The sequence below is a fragment of the Lethenteron reissneri genome, chromosome 21 (assembly GCF_015708825.2).
Source record: "Lethenteron reissneri isolate LAM-NWPU_2019-01 chromosome 21, ASM1570882v1, whole genome shotgun sequence".
Taxonomy (NCBI): domain Eukaryota; kingdom Metazoa; phylum Chordata; class Hyperoartia; order Petromyzontiformes; family Petromyzontidae; genus Lethenteron; species Lethenteron reissneri.
In genome coordinates this window covers 8,942,030-8,967,954 of record NC_083799.1, presented here as the reverse complement: position 1 = coordinate 8,967,954, position 25,925 = coordinate 8,942,030, and the positions used below count along the sequence as shown (strand labels likewise).

The 25,925-nt window shown below is 45.5% G+C and overlaps 1 protein-coding gene across 2 annotated transcripts in view; it reads left to right on the top strand.

Moving 5' to 3' along the window:
• The window catches only part of LOC133345187 (ETS translocation variant 1-like), a 28,264-nt gene extending 21,502 nt beyond the window's left edge, over window positions 1–6,762 (top strand). For both annotated transcript variants that reach the window (XM_061555730.1, XM_061555731.1), the window contains one exon: window positions 3,554–6,762. In XM_061555730.1, the coding sequence (XP_061411714.1) occupies window positions 3,554–3,796 (243 nt within the window). In that variant the 3' untranslated portion in view covers window positions 3,797–6,762. The remainder of the gene's footprint in view (window positions 1–3,553) is intronic.
• The last annotated feature ends 19,163 nt before the right edge of the window (window positions 6,763–25,925 follow it).

Below are 25,925 nucleotides of genomic sequence, written 5' to 3'. Positions count from 1 at the left end.
AGAGATTCATTTCAGCGGGGTTCGGGAACCCGGAGAATGTTTACACACCCACCACACGTCATACAGTGCATTTATCGCGCTACGCCCATTACTTGCACTGGTCTACAGCCAAAATGCTTCCGAAATAAATGTAGTCCAACTTTACTCATTCTCACTTGAGTCAGGCGAGGAAGAGGAAGAGGATGAAACTTCTGGTCCTGAACCATCAAGGTCATATGACCCAGATTTTCTCCCATCCTCCTCCGCTGAACCACACCTCATAACACAAGGTGAACTAAAAGACCTTGTCAGGGATTTTGAACTACCAAAGAGTAAGGCAGAGCTGTTGGGCTCCAGACTGTAGCAGTGGAATCTCCGAGCAGGTGATGTTAGGGTTTCCATGTTCTGTGACTGTCAAAAGGATCTTGTCCCATTCTTCTTCATGGAAGGTGATCTTGTAGCCTGCAACAACATCGATGGTGTGATGGCAGCCTTCAACATCGTTCATGCTCCAGATGAGTGGAGACTGTTCATTGATTCATCGAAGATGAGTCTTAAAGCTGTTTTGCTGCATAATTGCAATGTTTTGCCATCAATTCCAGTTGGTCATGCAGTCAATATGAAGGAAACCTATGACAACATGAAACAACTTTTGAGGTGCATGAACTATGACCAACATCAGTGGCAGCTGTGTGGCGATTTTAAGGTTGCTGCTCTCTTGCTTGGTCTGCAGACTGGATACACAAAGTACTGCTGTTTTCTCTGCGAATAGGATAGTTGTGCGAGAGATTCCCACTACATCACAGTAGATTGGCCACTCTGACAGTCATTGGAGTCTAGGAGGAAAAGTGTTCAGCATCCACTAATTGTTGAATCAAGGAAGATTTTGTTACCACCCTTAAACATCAAGCTGGGTCTGATGAAAAACTTTGTCAAAGACATAGACAAAACACAAGCAGCTTTCAAGTACCTCCGTGAAAAATTCCAAGCTTAAGTGAAGCTCAGATAAAGGATGGTGTCTTTGTTGGTCCTAAGATTCGTGAACTTCTTCGAGATGATGCATTTGACAGTGCACTGCGTGGCAAGGAAAATACGGCATGGAAATCCTTACAGTTAGTGGCACCAAATTTTCTCGGAAACAACAAGGCAGACAACTACAGGGAGTTGGTGTAAACCCTCCTCAAGGCCTTGGTGGCAACATGTCACTAAATATACATTTTTTGCACTCTCATCTCGATTTTTTCCCACCGAACTGCAGAGCAGTGAGCAACGAGCATGGCGAGCGATTTCACCGGGACATTGCAACAATGGAGAAACGCTATCAGGGCAAATGGAGCCCATCAATGCTTGCAGACTATTACGGGACAGTAACAAGAGATGCTCCATTTAATGAATACAAGAGACAAGCCAAGAAGTGCCGAGTAGACACTGAATAAGGACTAAACTATGTACTTATATATACATAATAGTTTTTTTTGCCTTTTGTTTCATCATACATTTTATTTATATAACCCTTTTGCTGTTTTTTTTAAGTGTTACATGAACAGGACAGTGACATGTTATCATGTAAAGCATAAACAGATGAAAAGCCCTAGGTTTACAATTTATGAATAAAACTCTACAAAATATACATAAACGTGAAATGTAAAAACTTAAATATCTTGGGAACAGTAGCCAATCATTCGTTTTAATTGTCATATTTGAATTCAGCAAGTCAAAATCCATAATAAATAGCACATTTCATCTCTGAAGCAGACGACGTCTAAAAAGTTGTAGACCGCTGTTATTAGTCACCTGCCACCTGGAGTGTTAGCGACCCAGAATATGTTCGGTGAGAATACGAACCCCCCCCCCCGCCCCCCAGTGCGTCTTGACGGCGACACCAGAGGCATTCCGCAATTTTTCTGCCACTAATACTTTCATAAAGAATGACGACGATAATGATCATTCTGTTGTGATTTGGTTAAGTTGTATCACTAATTAGAAGTTGTTACAGCACCTTTTCGTCTTGTGCAAAAATGTCGACTTGTAATACATATTTTGTAATTCTCAGCTTAAATGTTTTTTTGCACTCCGTGTTCGTAATTGGAAAGTTCCCGTGAGATTACTGCTCAAACGCGTCGTGCCTGCACACTGGGCCATGTTACTTTTTTTGGAGGGGAGAGGAGCGGGTGGAGAAGGGGGGGCCCGAGGGTGTTACCGTTTTAGGGATGGTCTCTTTGTAGATTCAGAACCTTCTTAAAATGTCATTACCTCCTAATTGTCTCATCGAGTAACTTTCCTTTCCACAAGTTGCCTTTCATTCTTTATTCAAAATATTGAAGTGCTATTGGCCCCTTCTTTACTTTGCCTTGTTAAAATTGTGTATGAGATTATTGTCAACACTTGGACTAGCTTGGTTACATTTAAGACGTTTTCAAGTGCTTCCTGTACTTAAAATGTCTTGACTCCAGGATCTCGTTCCCTTGCAAAAGAGGGACGATGCTGCTCCACGTGTCTCAATGGGTTTATTTCCTCCTGCTTAAATCATGTAGGCTGTGCTTAATTAGTGCAGTAGACTCGATTGTCCACACGAATGACGAGGAGGACTGCCGTGAAAAATTAAAAATCACGAACAATCCAAAAATATAAATTTTTCGCGGATCTCTCTATGCCATATTCCCCATGTAGGTATCAATGGTGTTTACTTTTCTCTGCCATCGCGCAGCTTCGTGAATTAAAACTTGATCGGATAAATTACTCAAAATGAAGCACAACTGACGATTTCGAATGGTACTCTTTCGATTGAGAACGAATGCGAACGATCGACCGGTCTATGATGCGCGTGCTCAGTGATAACACTTTCCTGCTCCCACGCAGAAGGCTTGGCCCACGAAGTGGATTATAGAAGAGCCACTCCAATGAACATCAATCAAACGCCACCCACTGTTGTAAAGATATGTAACTACTGTACTATAGAGGCGATCACGTGAATTTCGGATTAACCAGAGCACATTTGTTCGGTTTAAGCACATAACTCGTAATGAGCATTTCCAAGAATAACAATGAATGTATGACTGGTTTTTAGATTACTAATTTGGGCTTAAGGAAAAATTCATGAGTTATTAATTTGTCAATCTCAGGTACACGATTAATCCACAACACCCTCCAGAAAAAGAATCATGAGGCTCCGTGATGCTTTCCGTGGCTAAACAAACACTAATAATAATGAAGTGACCTTGGTTATTTGAATTGTAAGACTAAGTCAACATTTAAATAACAAACGATTACATTTCGCTGTATAACTGGTAACATTACACATGAAGCCGTAGCGTCGCGAATTACCAATAGGATCTATTACGGGGGCTCCATTATTATATTTCAACCATTCTAAAGAAATATATATATATATATACACACACATTTTGTAGGTGTGTGGGGGGGGGGCAGTCCTATACTCGACATAAAAAAATAAGAGCTTCCATAGCTCATCAGATTCCTCCTGCCTAAATAATGATTCTGATTCTGAAATTCCAAGGACCTGTACTGCAGCCCCTAAAGCCCCTCCCCCTCATGCCGCCCCCCTCCATCGCAGGTGGCGGGCGAGCGGTATGTCTACAAGTTCGTGTGCGACCCGGAGGTGGTCTTCTCGCAGGCCTTCCTGGACGGCCAGCGGCCTCTCGTGAAGTCGGAGTGCCGCAGAGCCCCCAGCGACGGCACCACCGTGCCGCTCTCGCACTTCGACGACTCCACCACGGCGCCGCCCCCGCCACCCCTCCCCACGTACGTCGGGGAGTTGGCGAGCGCCGCCACTTACGCAGATGCCTACAGCTACTGACATACGCTCAGGTGGTCCCCTTCATGGGTCTCTCCGTCCGTAGGTTCTTCCGTACACTTGGTGTCGCTATCTCGAGCGGTGCAGGCAGCACGTCGTGCCGCGCTGCAGCCCCGTGGGCCCGGGGGGGGGGGGGGGGTAGGGCCCAGGTGCCAGGATATGAAGATTCTGGGATATTGGACAGTAAGGGGGAGGCCCCATTTCATTCCTCGCAATCAGGGCCCACGTCAAATTTCGTTAAACCACTCAGTGTGTAGGTCCCTCCGTGGGTCCTTCCTACCCCGACCCCTCCGCCACCTGACTGGTCTATCTCCTACGGCCCCGTCCACTCACGTAGGAGAAAGAGGGTTTCTCCCTGCTGCTGGTGGCGGGGAGGGGGGCACGACGGGGAGACGGTACGGTCGCCCGCGTCGATGCATCGATGGAGTTTTCTCACGGTGCTTCACGTGACCGCTGGAAGCACGATTAGCGGAGCGATATGCGTAACCCACCGAAGAGAACGACGAGGAGGGGGAAGAGGAGGTGAAGCAGAGGGACGGCCGTCCGAATAAATAAATATATTGCTCATAAACTGAACGCGTGTCTTGGCTAATGCGCACACCCTGCCCTCTTTCACCACGCGGCTTGCAGTGTTGTCTTCAGGCAACCGCTGAAATAAACCCCCAACCCAACCCAGTCGTGCGTCGTGTTCCCCTCAACTCATCACGCCCCCCCCCCCCCTCCTCGGCTGCTAACCGTGACGGAATGGATGGGTTTGGACGCGAGGACGACTCGCTCTCTCTCGCTCTCTCTGCCAACTGAATGAGTGTGCGTTTGCACACAGCCTGCAAATAAACTAAAAGCTAACGACAATCTGTTGCATAATTTGCTGAGCAAAATGTTTGTTTTGTATAGCGCATGTAACGTAAAGCGAACTTTGTAGTCCCGCCCGTTTTGTACGTCGTCGTCGCGGCCGCTGTAACGCGAAGCTCCTAACGAGCGAGCAGGTGGAACTGCCGCAGCCTTCGCCGAAGAACAGGAAGAAAGTGTTTGTAAATTAGTTCTCAAGTAGCTATTAAACACGTTTTTTTTACGGTTGGATATATTGTCACCTTTCCTACCCACCGCCCCCCCCCCCCAAAAAAAAATCTATATAAACGTTTAGTTTTGGGTTTTTTTAGTCGCTAAATTAAGTTGGCGTTTGCCCACTTAATAGCTTTGTTATCATTGTTTTTGCCACCCCTTGGATATGGACAGCTGTGTCGGCATGTATCCTCACAGTTGCTATGATGAAGATAGAACAGCCCTGCGGAATTTTATTTAAAAACACCTACGCATTCTGGGAAATATATTGCCTTCCTGTGTCTCCGCATATGAAATATCTCGTGGTCTTCTTGGCCTTCCAGACTTAACCAGCAGCATTTGTTTAAACGTTGGATGCAGCAGAGATGGGTACCACCTGAACTGGTAATGATTTAGTGGTGATACCTATTCCTTTATCAAGGACTCAAGTATGAATCACACGTACTTGTGGTGAACATGCAAACAAACTGATAATATATGCATTGTATTTGAAACTGATTGGCCCACATCAGAGACGGCCTTCTCTATGGCCTCGCCTCACCCGTGTCAGACCAGAGAACGCCAAAATGCAGACAGTACAAAGACAATGCATGTATCAGAGCATTTATAGCTAAGGTGAGTAGCTATATCATGGGATCCTTTTGCCAGTATCAAAGTATCAATAATTACAATAGGTTTTACCCTTGGTGTTTGACTATCTTAACACGTGTTTTATTGCCATGAAGTGTAAAATCTACAATTTTTCATACTTTGATTCTGACACTAAGGTCCCATGATACCTATGCCTTAATATGGCCATTAAAACCACAATAAAGTGAATTTGCGAGACAACCTTTGAATTAACATTTTTTCATTGTAACTTGCAAACCTTGCAAATGTAATTTACAAACAATTGCATGAGCCCTGTGAGACTAAATCATTCGAATAACATTCAACCGTCAATCTACCATTGGTCGAAGGCATTCCTGCACTCTGTCGGTCATGGATCTGTCTGACCATTCTCGACGAGGTTGGTCTATGTGGGTTGGTCAAGTTAGGAGGGAGGAAAGTTGGGGCCTGACCCAGAATCGGTTAAGATATTACTCTCCGCTGTTAGCCGTGGGCCAGGAATCTAATCTAACTTGGGTCCCTCTATTTGTAGCACGGTGTGCTCGCCGCTGTGTGATCACTCTACCCCCACACACATTTGGTCTATGACATCTAAATTTCATCTGTGGGATTTGGACCAAACAAAAACGCGTCCAAGTTGCCTCGCCGAGTGTGAGACCAACATTCACTTAAAGCTTCCCTGGGCCCCATGGACTTTTAGGGTGAGGGGTCAGGCAGAAACCGTTGTCCGCAGCGTTGTGGGGTGGTGTGTATACTTTCCGCATTTATTTCGATTGTTTACACTATTGCCCGACGTTTAACAAAAATATAATTTGTTTTGAGGTACGTTGGAATGTTTGAAATATTTGTACTGTTTTCTAATTTTTATATATAACATAACGTTTCGTAATTTTGTACATACACATACGCCGACGCTTTTCATCCTCAATATTTTATCAAGTTCATACGTATAATGACAACAGCGTAAAATTACCAAATTCATAACTGTCCTGTTTTAAATTCCGCGACGTTGATATCTGTTCTGCTTGCGTTTCCTTGGCTTTTGCGTATTAACAGCATAATCATAACCAGCGGCATTATGGCCTTTATGTATGTACGCGTTATGTTATATTTACTCTGACCATATTCCATAACGATGCTACTGATAGTGCTTGTTTTGTATTCTGTACATACATGATTAACAGACACTCGGCATTACATGCGAGTGCGTTGTATCGTTTCTGTTGTGTAGCCTTGGGTACATCTGTTGTTCATTCCGTACATTTGTTTTACAGTAAAAAAAAATATGAGTTACGCAGCATCGAATCGTCTCTGGTTTTATTGGTTGCGCTTTGTGATCGAGGCTAGGGCCCTCTCCTCTCTTCCTCGCACGGGCTTTTTTCTCTCCAATTGCCATTGAAGAATAACGGAAACCGTTTGACGTGGAGAAATCGTGAGTTGCCGTATTTTCCCGGATTTCAGTCGACTGGAAAATAAGACTCACCCACCCAAACTTGTGCCCGTGTCAATAAAGTTATACAGATGGTATCACACACGGCGAATGGATTATAAAGACCACCCACCCTCTGCCCCCCAAAGTTTGTTTAAAAAGAGAAATGTGTGTCTAACTGGATAATGCGGTACCAAAATAAAATAAACACCTGATTCGGGGTTTTTTTTTTTTTTCAAAATAAAATTTCATTTTTGTTTCGGTCCATCGGTCCAAACTGTACACACGTATTGTATATTCTGCGGCGTAAATTTAAGTATGCAACAAATTACATTTCAATGAAGCCGCACGTAACATCTCATCCAATCGTAGATGTTTCGAATCTTCTTGGTTCTTTCGGTAAAGTCACGTAGAAGGGAAATAATAAAATAATAAACATAAAACATAATAAAATACAATTCTCACGACGTTTGGCCACAACGCAAGCAGCCGTCCTCAGGTGAAGAACAGGTCTGTCGGAAAGACAGCGTCTGAATGAACACCACCAAGCTTGGCAGCGTTATTTTAAGCTGGGTTAGGGGAGGAAAAGCGCCTTGACAAAGGAATTTGCATATCAACAGGAATTTATCATATTTATAGATTTATTTGTATTGTATTATTTTTATTATTTTATTATATCCCTTCTACGTGACTTTACCGAAAGAACCAAGAAGATTAATCCCTGCAGTCACGAAATCTTTAAATCGAAAAATGCTTCGAATCGTGAAAACAACGCGTGAATCGACACACACGACCCCAGGAGCGGTCACTGCAGAGAAACAACGGCCGTTTTAGTGAACGGACACGATATTCGACGTCGATTGGGGCGCGCGCGCGCAGACAGGCAACCAACGCAAAGGCAGCGCCTGGAAACAGAGCCAAGGCGGGGCATGACTAAGTGCCAGGTTCTGCTTGTACCACCCACGAGCCAAGGGGGCTTTGTTGTGACCACCTGCGGTGGCAAATGCTCCCAAGTATACACCGTGGGCAAGCATCCACTCATGAGCGGAAAGCTTCGCGTGTATACCCGCTTTTTTGATGTTATGCACGTTTAATATTAATTTTTATATTAAGTAGTTTCATATCGCGTTTTTTTTATCATTTCCAAAACCATGTTCGGTATCAAACACCACGGGTGACCTTTCCATGGCACATTCGTCATCTGGAGATAGTGCCTTAAGAAAAATTGCCGATAGCTTTTGCCCCACCCCACTTAGTTACTGATAAGCCAACGTTTGGCCCAATAGATTAAGCACCAATGGGGAAACCCAGTGCTAGTGACTTGCACGGCTGTATCAGTGATGGTGCTATAATAGGCTACTGTGGAACGGGTACTCGGCATAATTGTGTTTTCAGAATCCGAATATTTATACTGCGGGAGGAATGCGATGAGCTACAAAGCTCTCGTTCACAGTAGGGGCGGGTAAGAACGTTACAATATCAAACGGTACAAAAACACGATCGTAGTGCAACGTACAGGCAAGGGAAACCAATCACACAAAAACAAACAAAAACAACGAAACCATCTCCATCCGACCAGGCAAAGCCCAGTGAGGCATTAACTTATGTTTCAGAAGCGACCTGGCCACAAATGATAGCTCAACAAAGTTGCCTTATCATGTGCCGCCCGGCCCCCCACCCCACCCCACCCCTCGCCGTTGCATTTAATAGAATCTTAATGAAAGGCCATAGACAAGAGCCATAGATGTATAGCAATATGATACTAGCACACGTAGTAGAGATGTCGTGAGATGACAAGACGGAATAATTTTCATGTTATGTTGATAGTTTTGTTTTTAATTATAGTTTTTTTTGTTAGTTTATTCGCGGTTAGAATGTTACTAGTTTATGCAGCCCCATTTTTAATGAATCAGACTCTGTCTTCTCGACAGACCTGCTCTTCACCTGAGGACGGCTGCTTGCGTTGTGGCCGAAACGTCGTGAGAATTATTTTATTATATATGTTGTATTATTTCCATTCAACGTGACTTTACCGAAAGAACCAAGAAGATGAATCTGGATCCCCTTGCGTTGCTTGGGGCCGGTCCGCTTGTCCACTTCCTGTAATCTCCCTCTCTCTGAGAGTGAACGAAAAGTGCACAGCACAGTTGTAAATTATGAATGACTAAATAAGCAAACAACACGCCGCCTTCCCTGTCTCTCCACTGGAAAAACATGTTTTTACACATCAGCAATACGGCCTTCTGGGAGTGCGCAAACAATATTAGTCGCAACGATTCAAGTTAGACTCTGGCCTGGTTTTGACAGTCGGTATCTCATCAGCGGTCCGACGAATTACATTTTATTTGTGGATTGCAGTGTTTGGTGGTACTGCGATTTAGCAGTGGTGCATAAGTACAAATAATAAAAACTCTACATTTTGTCAACACTGTGGCCTTGAAAAGAAAAATATATAATAGGCGACATTTCGCTCAATGACACTTCATAGCACGTGAATAATTTACGTGCTATGAAGGACCATTGGTAGAAACATTGGATATTATATATTTTTCCCTTTGAAGGCATGAGTGTTATTGACGAATGTGTTTAATATTTATGTATTTATATCCTGACAAGACAATGGGACATATAACAACGACTCTATGCCCGATTCCCAAATACGAAAGGAGGAGGCATCACAGCGATACACTCCACGACTCCTGACGCAATTATCTGCTTCCGTCTGTGTTGCCTCCGAAACATCGTGATTTAATTTAGTTGTTTTTTCATTTATTTTTTTACCTACGTGACTTTACCGAAAAAACCAAAGAGTATGAATTATTGCAGTCACGAAAACTTCAAATCTAGAATGCACCATATAGTAAACCACTGGAGCGTGCGCTCCTTCCGCGGAGGCAGGAACAGCAACAAGACATGAATCATCTCTCTAGATCTGAAGTTTTCGTGACTGCAGGGATCCATACTCTTTGGTTCTTTCGGTAAAGTCACGTGGGTATAAAATAAAATAAATTAAATCACGAAGTTTCGGGCGCAACACAAGCGTCCGTCATCAGGTGGACCAACCACAGCAAGAAACAATTGCTGAAGTGGCCAAAAGATCCCTTTTATTATAAATGCCCACTTCAGCAATTGTTTCTTGCTGTGGTTGTCCCACCTGATGACGGACGCTTGTGTTGCGCCCGAAACGTCGTGATTTAATTTATTTAGTTTTATCTTATACCCACGTGACTTTACCGAAAGAACCAAAGAGTATGAACCATCTCTCCTTCCTGCAGCCCTCTCGTCGTGGCTTAGCAGACCTCGTGACATTGGCTGCCCCTGGAACGTATTGCCATCATACGCACGCGAGAAAGAATCACCATGTAAAGTTGCAGCTGTTCCTCTGCGTCAACGTCGGCCATGCGACGAGCAAGCAGCGAGGAAGGTGCAGCAAACACGATGCGTTTGGAAGCCTCCTCTGCCCGGCGGCACGGCGGCGAACTCGTAGGGGACCCCCCGCGGTGGCTCGGGGTTGTTCCCCGCACCCGTTCCCCGTGGGTGATGGGCGAGCGAAGGCGACAGGAAAGCGATCTTGTGTCTCCAGCCATTAGCATGAGACTGGGGAGAGAGGCGCCGCGTCTCTCCGGTCGCGATGGCTCATTTGCAAGTCAAAGGGGTCGAGAGGAAGCCTTCTTCTCGCCGTGGCTTTTTTGTTGTTGTATAGTGTCGAGCGGACACTCACAGCGGCGTAACTGCGCAACGTGGTTGCCGTAACTGGGTATTAAAACACACACACACACAAAAGCCGCCAAGCGGCCAGCAAAAAAACAACACCGGTGAAGGTGGTGCAATTCGCAATAATGATATTCTTATTGAATTTGTAACGCACACGGCTTTCGTTCACTCGTTTAGAGTGAAATAATTGCACTTGTTAGTGCGTCGATGTTTTTGCATCGTGCTGCACAGCTTCTCCGGTGTGTTGCAGAGGCTGTGCGTTGTTTTCGGCACTACGTTCGACGTTTCGCTCCACGTGCTGGGAACCTTGTTCGGGAAGAAATAAGCCTCAGCATTTTGGCGAGTTCAGTTTCTGAAGAAATGTCGGGACTGAATTCCAGAAGGCTCTCAGCAAGTGGAGCAAAACGTCGGACATTATGCCAAACAGCACGCAGTACAACCTGAAAACACATCGGAGAGATTGTTATTTGTTTTTTCAATTCTTGCCACGCAACCTTCCCCACCCCCACCCGTAACTTCCCTCCATCCCTCACCCCGAGCGGGTGAATTGGCTCACTGTTTGTTATGATGGGCGACAAGGATTTGTGATTAGATAACATTCCTCTCTTCCCCCTTGCGGCTCGCTCGTTTGTAATGTTTGTCAGCCGGGGGCAGCCTCAATCGCACGTCAACACGAGCTCCCAAACGAACGGGCGATAACCCGAATGTGGACGTGCGCGTGTGTGTGAATGTGTGGGGAGCGGTGGTGCAGTGGTTAGCGCGCTGCACTACGGACCTGGCGACCCGAGTTCGATTCCCGCTCACGGCAAACACCCAGTGACGATTATCTGAACCGGTCCTGGGCCTCCCCTAGGTCGACTCAGCCTCAAATGAGTACCTGGTGCGGTGTGTAAACATCGCCACTAGGGAGACAAAGGCGGTCGGGCGTGGTGCTGGCCACCCACCCCCTCGTGTACGGTCTGTTAAGGCTATACGGGGGAAATTTGTCTTTGTCCGCCAGCAGCCAGCACTATGCTGCTAAATAACTAATTCTATGTCACTACACAAATGCAGGACCCTCCAGAAATAGTCAGTTATGTATCATCGAGGCATTTCTCAGTACATTTTTATTACGAGTGAGAGTATTGATATGATGTTTACGGGCGAGTGGTGGCACAGTGGTTGGCGCCCCGTGCAATGAACCCGGTGGGCTGAGATTCCTGGCCGGGATTAGCATCAGTGGCGAGCGATACATGCCCTGGGCTTTCTACAAAGGACTGTAATGCATTGTTATTTTTTAAGCCAAATAGTATTCGCAGTGAGATACAATATTTGTGTTATTGAATTGTATAGACTAACGGGCCAATCCTCTTAGCGAGCACCTATTAAGACCCACAATGTAGAGTGCAACGTGAAGTTCTTTGTTTTTCTTACCCCAGTGCAAATTCATAAATAACTCTTAAGTTGATTCGAATTTAACAGTATTTTGGTTGTTCAATGCCTACCCTGAAAACGCAATCACCAACTTTCGCCCCATAAGAATTATATACATTAAGTGCCTCTTGGTTCTTTCGGTAAAGTCACGTAGAATGGAAATAATAAAATAATACAAATAAAACATAATAAAATAATTCTCACGACGTTTCGGCCACAACACAAGCAGCCGTCCTCAGCCGTCCTCAGGTGAAGAACAGGTCTGTCGATAAGACAGAGTCTGAATGACACGTCCTGGGCTTGGAGCGTCTATTTAAGCTGGGAGGGAGGAGGAAGAGCGCCTTGACAAAATAATTTGCATATCAAGAGCATATTTATGTAATATTACACTATGTATTGGGTAGCATATTTATGTAATATTACACTATGTATTGGGTAGAATAATACCCAATACATAGTGTAATATTACATAAATATGCTAAATATGCTAAAATTCCTCTTGATATGCAAATTATTTTGTCAATGCGCTCTTCCTCCTCCCTCCCAGCTTAAATAGACGCTCCAAGCCCAGGACGTGTCATTCAGACTCTGTCTTATCGACAGACCTGTTCTTCACCTGAGGACGGCTGCTTGCGTTGTGGCCGAAACGTCGTGAGAATTATTTTATTTTATTATGTTTTATTTTTATTATTTTATTATTTCCATTCTACGTGACTTTACCGAAAGAACCAAGAAGATGAATCCCTGCAGTCACGAAAGCTTTAAATCGAAATTTAAGTGCCTCTTGTCACCATTCACAGCGTTCGGTGGTGCAGTGGCATCAGCTATCGATAGTGCTGGTAGTGCAACTGCACGGGGGCTCACGGCTCGGAGGCACCCAGGCGCCGGGTGATTGGAATTTCATTCCTTCCACCAGGGCCCGTGCCAACCTGCTCCATACGCCACTGGTTTGGCGATGTGACTTCCGCGTCTGAAATACAGACTCCTGGGCATTTCTGCCCTTGATGAAAAGTCCACCTGGAGCGACCAAAGTCCATCTGGAACTACAATGAAAACACACGGACACACACGCACAACCCCCAACTTCTTCACTGTCAAGCACAACTTCCCTGACAGCCTGTTCATGAATTAAACAAAAACTGTAAACGGAACCACCACGGGAGCCCACAGGACACGTGCGTAATGCCAGCAGACGTTAACGCTTCCTCCGGCTGACGAGGTCGTCGTGGGCTGTGATGACGACGACGATGATGATGAGGGCATAATGGATAGCTTGCTCCTGCTGCTACAAGTAACGTCGACGAAGCAATAATACCACGATATATGCCGAGAGGAGGGGGTGTGGTGGGGGTTTGGCTCAATGACAAGGCGAGGGCTGGCGAAGTTAGGAGTCCCCTAATTTCGTGTCTTTTGTCAGTGTTGGGCTGCCACTGGGCTGTGTGACGAATGAGTAATGGAATTTGGAAATTGGTCCTCAGCCAATGAGAAGCTCCGAGGCACAGTATGCAATGCTGTCCGTCACCTTTAGCCAAAAAATATACGTGTGGACCTAATTTCGTGTCTTCTCTTGTCAGTATTGGGCTGCCACTGGGCTGTGTGACGAATGAATAATGGAATTTGGAAATTGGTCCTCAGCCAATGAGAAGCTCCTAGGCACAGTATGCAATGCTGCCCGTCACCTTTAGCCAAAAAATATACGCGTGGACTTGGACTAGCAGCAACGCTTACACATACTGTATACGACCGAGTGGAGCGGTGGCGCAGTGCTACGAATCCTGCGGCCGCAATTGATTTTCCGGCTACGGCTAACATCAGAGGTGTCTGACTAGATCGGTCTTGGCTGTCCCCCAATCACCAACATGCAATGACCAGCGTGGTGAAGTTATGGAGCGGCAACCTGCGGCTCCAGAGCCGCACGCGGCTCTTTAATGACTGCCTTCGTGACGTTGTTTATTAAGGACCCACCACCACCGTCTCCTTATGAAATTGCATAGCGGCTCTTGAAATATTGAGGGGTTTTATTTTTTACCGAATTCGAAAAAAATGTCTCTTCTTGTTATTTTGGCTGCCGACCCCTGGCCATGACCGACTCAGTGTGGTGAAGCCTTCATCCAGCTGTGGATTGACACAGATAAGTTACAATTCATAATACAGTTTTTTTAGGTTAGATCGCGTAAGTATAAATGTGTCATAACCATCCACCACCCGACATAGCCAGTAAGGTTTGTCGCGTAAACAACGCGCCAATTAGTTACTACTTCAGCCCACTGGTGTGTTGGAGAGTAAATCCACAATATTTACAATAAAAATTCACATTTACAATTCGAATTGTTTACAATTCGAATTGTAAATGTTGTGTGTTCATAGATGTACAACAAACTAAACACAAAAACAGTTTGTTGTCCTTCCCCCGCACCTCCGATTAGCACAGCTGGCTACGTACGGTGCGAAAGAAGTTCAACGTACATGGTTTCTGTAAAAAACACACTATGTGGCACCAGATGTGACTAACGCTGTAGTTCGGTTGGATCGTGCAGACAGGCGCTGATATCGTCACGATCATCATCTCTTTACCTCCCGCCTGCATCATCATCATCGGAGTGCGTTTTCACGAGCGCTCTGATGTCACCGTTCCCCCGCCGGGAGCTTCCTGAGTGCAGGGCCAGGCGGCTAGTTGGGATACGCGGCAGCTGCCGTTGCAGCAGAAGGAGCAATTACCAAAGCTCGCGCCGCCTTCTGCTGCAAAAAAGGAAGACGCGCACGCACAGCGTGGATGAGCGAGCGAATCATGGGTGACATCATGGTTCATAAACGTGGTCATTAACTCAAAAATGATGGACCAGAAGCTGAAAAGCGTGGAGATATGCATGCTGTGAACGAGATTTTTTCTTAAGGAGGAACACGCGGATTAGAAAACATACCCTGTTGAATAAGGTCGAAAATTATCCGAATTATGCGTCTTATTTTCGGTCGGTGTTCGTGCGTGCGTGTGACGATACATCTTTAACTTTATGGACACCGGGGAAGCGGTAAGGGTACGCCTTACTTAATCCCTAGATTATAAGCGTATTATAATCTAGAGATTTCACACAAAGTACCTGCCACAAATTGACCACGGTACCTTGCTGATCTTGTCACGCGAACTCGAGTCATTCACCTAGCTGCGGCTTTTGGCTAACCATCGAACAAAGACGGTCACAGCACGGCGCTTTCAGATGCGCTTCTGCGGCCGTCTGGAACGCTCTTCCTTGCGATATTAGGAAGCCACTGGAGCGACGCACTTTTAAATTTCGATTGACAAACTAATTTCTTTAAGACTGCTTTTTGTGCTTCGTTTGTTGACCTTCCCCCGCACCTTCGATTAGCACGGTTGGCTACGTACGGTGCGAAAAAAAGTTAAACGTACAGGACATGCGGAGAATACGGCCATTCAAACTGTTAATACAAGTCAGTGGGCTTGGACAGGACACGTCGCAGACAAAACATGGTCGAGCATAATGACGGAGTGGGAGGCAACGCATGGAGCACGTCCCAGAGAAGTCGTCCGCCGAGGAGGTGGAGCGATGAAATCGGCTCATGTGTAGGTGCTGGGTGGATTATCAGAATCTGTATTTATACTGGAGAAATCCGATGAGCTATGAAGCTCTTTTTCACAGATGTCCATTACCCACATTCGCAGGATCGTGAGAGAAGGCGACGGCTTTGGGGAAGTCTCCGCCTTGCAGTAGGCGATGAAGAAGGTCCATGACCCGAAGCGTCGTCGATTATATGCTTTCTGTAAAGATAGCGTTGTTGGCGAGTGTGTTGAAATTATGTTTTGTTGTTGTTAAGTGTCCAGCGGTGGATTGATCATGCCTGCTGATGATGATGACGAAGACGCAGGAGTAGGCATCTTGCCTCACCCTTACCAGCTTTAATCACATCCCCCAGTTACGAAAACTGGAAATGTGTAAATGTGTTTCCTGCCTCGTGGGCGCGTGTGCAAGCGTGTCAACTTGTCACGGCGTGTTATCAACAACCATGGTAGAATTTTTTTCCCACTTCTGGATTAAGGCCTCCTCTTCCAGCTCCGTGGTTCGGAGCGATTTGTTTTGATCCAAGATCATCACGCCGGTAAAGTATGTCAAATGTTAGCCATCCTGACTGTGACTCGAAGGAAATGACAGCATCGTGCGATATTGCGTCGAATGCAACTGCATCCCCGGTCATTGTCACAGGTGCTCCATCCGCTTCGCCACGCTGGTCACTGCGGGTTGACACCGCGGTAGAAGATGGGGTAGGGGGGGCGAGGGTGCAGGATCGGTTCACATATCACTGGCCACTGGTGTGAGCGGTGAGAATCGTCCTCAGTGCGCCGGGTTCAAAGCGTAGGGTAGTACTGTACCCGTGCATTCGCCAGGTGCGAGGTCAGTGTGTTTTGTTTGCGGTTAGCCAGTGGACGGCATGGGTCCCTGTACACGGAATGTTATGGGGACACCCGCTGTGCATCACGTACGACTAGGCAGCTGTGAAAAAGAGCTCTATAGCCCCATCGGATTCCTCCACTATACTCTTAGGTTTTCTCGGTAAAGTCACGTAGGTAAAAATGTAATAAATAATAAAATAAATAATACAAATAATAGAAATAGTAATAGAATACAAGAATAATGATTTATTATTTTATTTCTATTATCATTTCTATTACTTTTATTACTTACTTTATTATTATTTCATTTTTTACTTACGTGACTTTACCGAGAAAAACCTAAGAGTATGAATCCTTGCAGTCACGAAAGCTTCAAATCTAGAATCCTCCAGTATACTTATTCTGATTCCATCTCTCTCCGAGCCTCAATTGTGGATAAGTGTGTGGAGTGGTTATTCATGGTTGAGTCATCGCCTTCTTTATACGAACCGCCCGTGTTCCTGCTGGGTCGGTGTGTTGCCGATACGTTGCATGACTTATGGGGAAATGATGACACACGCCTTTGGAGGCGAGGGTTGATGAATCACGCGGTTTTGTAAGGACTCCCAATCCCGCTCGGACTGCGAGGTAGTACAGAAAGTGGGTTCGTGAATCAGTCTGTGCTGGCCTATGAACGTTAACCCCCCCCCCCCACCGCCCACTCCCCCCATTAGTGTGGTGGGTTTTCTCAGGGTACTCCTTTTTCTTCAGATTCAGTACACTCGCTGCAGAAATAGGTCTTTGGCCGAACACATCAATGCAGAACGCTGTCTTGAAACCATGGCTTTCTCATACAAGTACATTGTTTGGTATTAAATCAGGTTGACTGTACTTCACCACGTTGGTCAGTGCTGGTTGATGAAGGCGGGCAGCACGGATGTGCGAGCATGGTAGTGCAGTACAACGATTGATTTTTCTGCACCGCCCTCTTCTGCTATCCGAACGCGTAGCCCCGAAACTGACTACAATGACTGACCACCTGTTTCATGCACGCTGGTCACCCACCCACCCATCCAAGCACTACTCGGGCGCAGCACCACTTAGCTTAGCCAAATCACTCAGGCGCATACAGAGTGATTTGGCCAGCGGCTGGAAGCAACAATGCAAAGTACTGCACACACAAAAATACAATTATGCACGATTTTTAATTTCGGGTGTTGAATGCAGTAATTGCAGAGGTGTAGGCATCAGTGTCACAGATGTAAGAACGAGACTACTAATTATTCGCTTTAAGTGCTGCCAAAGAGCAGCATGGTTTATAAACGCGCTTGCCTTGCGTCATTATGGGGCATTGATCTCCAGTGAGGCAGGGGGTAAAAAGTCATCAGCAGCAGCAATACTCTATCCACTGCTGGATGCAGACCTCGCCAAAGTTGTTGCCATCCCTCGCCGTCCTGTGAAGCGACGATCCGTCACCTGGCTCGTGCACGCGAGAAACGTGGACATGATGAAAATGAAACAAAAGCTGAAAAATTGTGCAAAGAAAGATTGTGGAGGTGCATTCTTGGAACTACACCCAGAGACCAAAAGAGCAGCATTTTGATAAGAGAACGCAGCACGTTGGAGACACCCTATTGACTGCGAAGAAAGGCAAGTGTGGGCTTGGACAGGACAAGTCGCTAGAAGGGATGGTGTAAGGAACGTCCAGACTGAGGACGCAAGAGCCATTTGGGAGGTTGCTTAGAATATAGATGAAATAATCTTACAGCCATTTGACAATCAACTGCTGGTGATGTGGGTTGTTTGACCCATCCTGCACTGCGATGGCCAATATGAGTTGGTGAAGAGGGTGCCCACGAACGGTTCCCTGGGGCCGTGGTTCCCATTGTTAAAAAGGGGACCAGAGGGTGTGCTCCAACTACAGAGGAATCACACTCCTCAGCGTCCCAGGCTTATGCCAGAGTGCTGGGCAGGAGGCTCCACCCGGTGGTCCAGCCTTAGATTCAGGAGGAACAATGCGGATTCTGCATTGGAAGTGGAACAATGGACCAGCTCTTTTCCGTCTCACAGATATTTAAGAGGTCATGGGAGTATGCTTATCTGGTCTATCTCTGCTTTATAGACGTGGAGAAAGCATATGACCGTGTTCGCTGCAATGTCTTGTGGGTGGTGCTGCGGGAGTATGATGTATTGGTGACGCTTTTGTGCACTATCCAGTCCCTCTATTCCCGGAGTGTGAACTGTGTCGGTGTTCTTGGTGTCAAATCAACGTCGTTCACTATGGATGTTGGACTCCTGTTTGTGATTTTCATGGATAGGATATCGAGGCGTAGCCGAGGTATGAAAAGTATCCAGTCCGGTGGCATGAAGGTGGCGTCGCCGCTTTTTGCAGATGACGTTGTCCTCTTTGCTTCGTCAGTCTGTGATCTCCATCGTTCACTTGAGCGCTTTGATGCCGAGTGTGAAGCGGCTGGGATGAGGATCAGCGCCTCCAAATCTGAGGTCATGGTTCACTACTGGGAGATGGATTGTTCTCTCCAGGTGAGAGGGGAACAGCTGCCCTGAGTGAAGGAGTTTAAATACCTCGGGATCTCTTTCGCGAGTGATGGTAAGTGTGATGCGGGAAATAGGCCAGCAGATCGGTGCAACGTCCACAGTGTTGCGGGCACTGTACCATTCCGTGGTAGTGAAGTGGGAGCTAAGTTCCTCAACAAAGCTCTCGGCTTACAGGTCGATCTACATTCCCACCCTCACCTATGGTCATGAGCTTTGGGTAATGACCAAAATTATGAGATCGCGGATACAAGGGGCCGAAATGAGGTTTCTCCGCAGGGTTGCCGGGTTCACTCTCCGTGATCGGATGAGGAGCTCGCTAATCTGGGAGAGCTTCAAAGTCGAGCCGCTGCTCCTCCGGATCGAGTGGAGCCAGTTGAGGTGGTTCGGGCACCTGGTAAGGATGCCCCCCGGTAGACTCCCCCTGAAACTCTATCGCGCAGGACACGCTGGCGGGACGATGTCACTCGGGTCGCCTGGGAACGCCTGGGAATTCCTCAGGAAAAGCGAGAGTTTGTCGCCAGGGAAAGGGGAGTCTGGACCGCCCTACTCAACGTGCTGCCGCCGGGACCTTCACTGAGACAAGTAAGCTGAGAAACGAACGAAGTACAAGGTGGAGGAAAAAAGGTGCGATGTATTTGGCTGGGTGGCAAAATTATTCCCAGAACAATGTTCCAGACGCTTTCGGCTGGAATTAAGCACTAGATGTAAAAGTAATTTACACTTATAAAGGGCGTTTCACCTAGAGGTGGCAAGACGCTGCACAGAGCTAAACGCAAGTAAGTAAATAACTCACGCAAAATCTAAAACCGAAAATAAGCATGCAGGCTCATTGTTTAACCACAGACACAAATACCCCCCCCCCTCCACGCTCCCAAAACACATAACCAAATTAATTAGGAGAAAAGGCCTGTATAAGTAAAAAAATAATTCTTAAGGCGGGATTTAAATAAACCGAGGGACTCATCATATTGAATATTCGATGGCAGACAATTCTACAACTTGGGGACAACAGACGAAAAGGGCCACAGGTAACCCATTGAACGGAGGTTCGACCTCGGCACACACAATAGCCCACATTCAATTTGTTTTTGTTTTTATTATTTTATTACTTCCCTTCTACGTGACTTTACCGAAAGAACCAAGAAGATGAAGCCCACATTCAGTATTGATGTTAATACTCCTCTTCTTGGTTCTTTCGGTAAAGTCACGTAGAAGGGAAATAATAAAATAATAAAAACAAAACATAATAAAATAATTCTCACGACGTTTCGGCCACAACGCAAGCAGCCGTCCTCAGGTGAAGAACAGGTCTGTCGGGAAGACAGCGTCTGAATGATTTTTTTATGTTTTATTTTTATTACTTTATTATTTCTCTTCTACGTGACTTTACCGAAAGAACCAAGAAGATGAATCCCTGCAGTCACGAAATCTTTAAATCGAAATTTGATGTTAATACTGTTGAATACACAAAGGCGGGGGGGATATAAACTTGTCCATTGTTTCAACTGCCGTGCTCGGAGATGGACTATACCTAGATTTGAAGCTTTCGTGACAGCAAGGATTCATACTCTTAAGTTTTTTTCGGTAAAGTCACGTAGGTAAAAAATAAAAAATAAATAAATAAAAATAATAATACAAGTCTCCGTCTTCAGGTGGGACTATCACAGCTAAATGTCCTTTATCAAGTGAGGAAAAATCTAAGAGACAAGCTCTTAAATACACGTTAAGGGGGAGGGGGGGAGGGGCTCATCTGAATGTGGTAGCCAGGGAATGGAACGGTGGGGGGGGGGGGTTAAAAGGGAACAATTGGTGCACCTCGACCCGGGGTTACGGCCGATGTTAGCTAACAAATACAAAATACAAAATAGCAGTACTGTTAAACGCTGGGGATGTCAACACTCGGTAAAGTAGACTAGTACCTGTCAAATAAGATGGTACAAATACGGGTAGTTAAATCTTTTTTACATGGTTAATAACATCTTTCCAATGATTGCTCAGTTTTTTTTTCACCTACGTGACTTTACCGAAAAAAACTGAAAGAGTATGGACTATACCATGGTATACCTCCTCGTATGCCAGCCCTGCCGCCAGTCACAGGCCATAACCCCGCGGCGTCGTTCGCTCTGCGCGCACGCTTTAAGCGTTAATGACCACCATTGCGAGTCTAATGGAATAATGACTCACTCGCAGTCAGGCCGCCTCAATATTGATTTAGCCATAACCTGGGAGAACACAGCGCACGTGCAGGGCACCCTCAGTGAGTGCGATCGGCTGCTGGTAGGATCACGATAATTGCTAATGATCACATGCGTTGCGCTGCCGCATGCGACTGCAAAACATCGCAGCAGCCAGCCGACCGGCTTTCTCTCTCTGTTGGGATTTCATGCGCGGAAGACTCATTAACCTCGACCATTTCAACGTGGACCCAGCCCACACGGACTGTGCCCATCGTACAGCCCCAGCAGTTTAACGTTACGTCGTTGTCTTATCAAATCTATTGTCTGTCCCGTTGTTAAAATTACAACCGGGAAGCGATTGGATTATATCATAATAAATACTAATTATTATTATGGTGTAATGATGAAGGAATAATTACCGCGTTGGAGGCCAAGCAAGTAAAGGAGTCCAAAAGGACATTTCGCGGAGACGGAACGATTGAATCGGCACCACTACGGGTGCTAGGTGGATTGTCACATCACAGAACCGTGTGTGATGGTGATGGTTTGAGGGACGCCTTCATCCAGCGAGTGGATCGATCATGGTTGATGATGACTGATGTGTAATTGCCATTAAGAATCAGCTATTGTCTTATTCGCTGCTGGATGATCCCCATAGCTGCCACCTCTCGCGATCGATCCTGCGATGTTCCAAACCACCTCGCGCCAGCACGTGAACTAATGTCATCGCTCCATCTCCTCTGTCGACGTCCGCTGGAACGAGTTCCATTTTTGGCTTCCACCACTTATACTTGACAACCGTTCATCATGCGTTCGAGCGAAGTGTCCCGTGCACCGCCCCCCTTCCCCGCTACTTTTCTGAACAGGCTATTGCTACGGCGTATGTTATAATATTTGACATTTGGAAGGCGTATTTCATCCAAGGTTCCCAAAATGCGCCGTATTCAGCTCGCCTATGTTATTTAATCCAACTGTTCCTTCTCTTGTCAATCATTGTTGGAGTCATGCCGAGTACGATTTACACGAGACTCTATAACATGTATAACCCGTAATAAGTATGACCAGTAATAAGTATAACCCGTAAAAACAAAGTTTTTCACTCTAAATCCTTTATATGCGTGGCGTCCTCTGGCTTGAGATGGCTGCCACCTATGGGTCAGATGATTGTCTGCAGTATTAAACAATTGGTAATTAAATATTTAATTTGTTTTCCCTAAACAGTGTAAAATTTTGGGGAAAAAAATTTCACGAACATTAATTGTCTCGCACAATGAGTCTGTGTGCAAAATGTCAGCTCGATTGGATCACGGGAAGTGGGTTAAAAACGACCGAAAGGTTTGCACGGTCGTAAGCAAGCAAGCAAGCACGCAAGCACGCAAGCAAGCAAGCAAGTGAACTTAATATAAAGGATTTAAAAACAAAGGATTTAAAAACAAAGTTTTTAAAGGATTTAAAAACAAAGTTTTTAAATCCTTTATATGCGTGGCGGCTAGAGTCATCTCGTCCTCTGGCTTGAGATGGCTGCCACCTATGGGTCAGATGATTGTCTGCCACCATTAAGCAATTGGTAATTAAATATTTAATTTGTTTTCCCTAAACTGGAAAATTTTTGAATTTTTTTTCACGAAAATTAATTGTCACACACAACGAGTCTGTGTGGAAAATGTCAGCTCGATTGGATCACGGGAAGTGGGTTAAAAACGAGCGAAAGATTTTCACGGTCCTAAGCAAGCAAGCGAACTTAATATTAAGGATTTAAAAATATATTCGCCTGTGGAGGACGCGGGGATCGATCACGCGACCTTTGGCATGGGAAGTGAGGGCACTACCAACTGCGCTACTCCGCCACGGCCTGTGGAGGGGTTACGCTCTGGGCTCTTACACTGTGACGTTCAGCCAAAGCCATGAATGAGTTCTATTTGAATATATGTAAAATAATTTTTTTTTTCCTAAAAAGTGTAAAATTTTTGGGAATTTTTTTTCACGAACATTAATTGTCTCGCACAACGAGTCTGTGTGGAAAATGTCAGCTCGATTGGATCACGGGAAGTGGGTTAAAAAAACGAGCGAAAGATTTTCACGGTCCTAAGCAAGCAAGCGAACTTAATATTAAGGATTTAAAAATATATTCGCCTGTGGAGGACGCGGGGATCGATCCCGCGACCTTTGGCATGGGAAGTGAGGGCACTACCAACTGCGCTACTCCGCCACGGCCTGTGGAGGGGTTACGCTCTGGGCTCTTACACTGTGACGTTCAGCCAAAGCCATGAATGAGTTCTATTTGAATATATGTAAAATCATTTTTTTTTGCCTAAAAAGTGTAAAATTTTTGGGAATTTTTTTTCACGAACATTAATTGTCTCGCACAACGAGTCTGTGTGGAAAATGTCAGCTCGATTGGATCACGGGAAGTGGGTTAAAAAACGACCGAAAGATTTGCACGGTCGTAAGCAAGCACGCAAGCAAGCAAGCAAGCACGCAAGCAAGCAAGCGAACTTAATATAAAGGATTTAAAAACAAGGTTTTTAAATCCTTTATATGCGTGGCGGCTAGAGTCCTCTCGTCCTCTGGCTTGAGATGGCTGCCACCTATGGGTCAGATGATTGCATTGCACCATTAAGCAATTGGTAATTAAATATAATATTTTTGTCCTAAAAAGTGTAAAATTTTGGAAAAAAATTTTCACAAACATTAATTGTCACGCACAACGAGTCTGTGTGGAAAATGTCAGCTCGATTGGATCACGGGAAGTGGGTTAAAAAAACGAGCGAAAGATTTTCACGGTCCTAAGCAAGCAAGCGAACTTAATATTAAGGATTTAAAAATATATTCGCCTGTGGAGGACGCGGGGATCGATCCCGCGACCTTTGGCATGGGAAGTGAGGGCACTACCAACTGCGCTACTCCGCCACGGCCTGTGGAGGGGTTACGCTCTGGGCTCTTACACTGTGACGTTCAGCCAAAGCCATGAATGAGTTCTATTTGAATATATGTAAAATCATTTTTTTTTGCCTAAAAAGTGTAAAATTTTTGGGAATTTTTTTTCACGAACATTAATTGTCTCGCACAACGAGTCTGTGTGGAAAATGTCAGCTCGATTGGATCACGGGAAGTGGGTTAAAAAACGACCGAAAGATTTGCACGGTCGTAAGCAAGCACGCAAGCAAGCAAGCAAGCACGCAAGCAAGCAAGCGAACTTAATATAAAGGATTTAAAAACAAGGTTTTTAAATCCTTTATATGCGTGGCGGCTAGAGTCCTCTCGTCCTCTGGCTTGAGATGGCTGCCACCTATGGGTCAGATGATTGCATTGCACCATTAAGCAATTGGTAATTAAATATAATATTTTTGTCCTAAAAAGTGTAAAATTTTGGAAAAAAATTTTCACAAACATTAATTGTCACGCACAACGAGTCTGTGTGGAAAATGTCAGCTCGATTGGATCACGGGAAGTGGGTTAAAAAACGACCGAAAGATTTGCACGGTCCTAAGCAAGCAAGCGAACTTAATATAAAGGATTTAATAAGTATAACCCGTAAAAACAAAGTTTTCACTCTAAATCCTTTATATGCGTGGCGGCTAGAGTCATCTCATCCTTTGGCTTGAGATGGCTGCCACCTATGGGTCAGATGATTGTCTGCAGTATTAAACAATTGGTAATTAAATATTTAATTTGTTTTCCCTAAACAGTGTAAAATTTTGGAAAACATTTTTCACGAACATTAATTGTCTCGCACAACGAGTCTGTGTGCAAAATGTCAGCTCGATTGGATCACGGGAAGTGGGTTAAAAAACGACCGAAAGGTTTGCACGGTCGTAAGCAAGCAAGCACGCAAGCAAGCAAACAAGCACGCAAGCAAGCAAGCAAGCGAACTTAATATAAAGGATTTAAAAACGCGCCATCTGGTTTACAAGTGGACGTTCAAGATCCAGTGACGTCATCCCACGGAGAAGTAGTCCACCGTGCACCGTGATGGTCCCACATTTTGCACAATTGGACACGTGATTCGCAAATTACTTAATTTGGAAACACGCAGCGATTGTTACTCCCTGACTGAGAATAACCGAACAGGATCCTCCTGCATAAAGAATCTCGAGACTCAGTGAGGCTTTTAAAAAATATCATGAAATTAACGACTTAATTTTTATATTGTACACGCAAACAGTTAAATGGAATAACGTATTTATTTGCATAAATAATGTTTTAGATAGATAAACTACCCAGAAGTGCAATTGCCCAAATATCCCAGTGCCCTCTTGAAAAAGCCATGAGACTCGCGAAGGTTTTTCTAGATAAAGACGTGGATTTATTATCATTATCCCTATGGATGTATTATTATCATTATGCGACTATACCCAAAGTCTCGCACTCGTACGACGAGGATTCGCTATGCCGGCAAAGATTAAGCTTAAAACAAATAGGTTCCAAATACATTGCTGTGCGACACCGAATCCACACTTACATTATTTGGTATCTGACACGGAACGAGCTTAATTTGAGCGTAACGCGGTTAGCATCGACGCGGGCCGCCACGAGCGCACGGCGGGCGCGGCACACGAAGCTGTGTGGGCTCGCTGTCGCGTTTCCACCGCCACGAGCAATCGTGCTGGTAGAGATCCCCGGTTTGCCGGCTCATTCACACACGTGCCTGTGTGTATGTATATACGCACATAACATTCGTGACCCCACGCCACCAACCCCAGCTGTCCCCTCCAGGGAACGTCAGCCATCGGCTTAATGCCATAAACCGGCCAGGTGACTTAGCGTTCGAGTGAGCGGTTCCCAGTC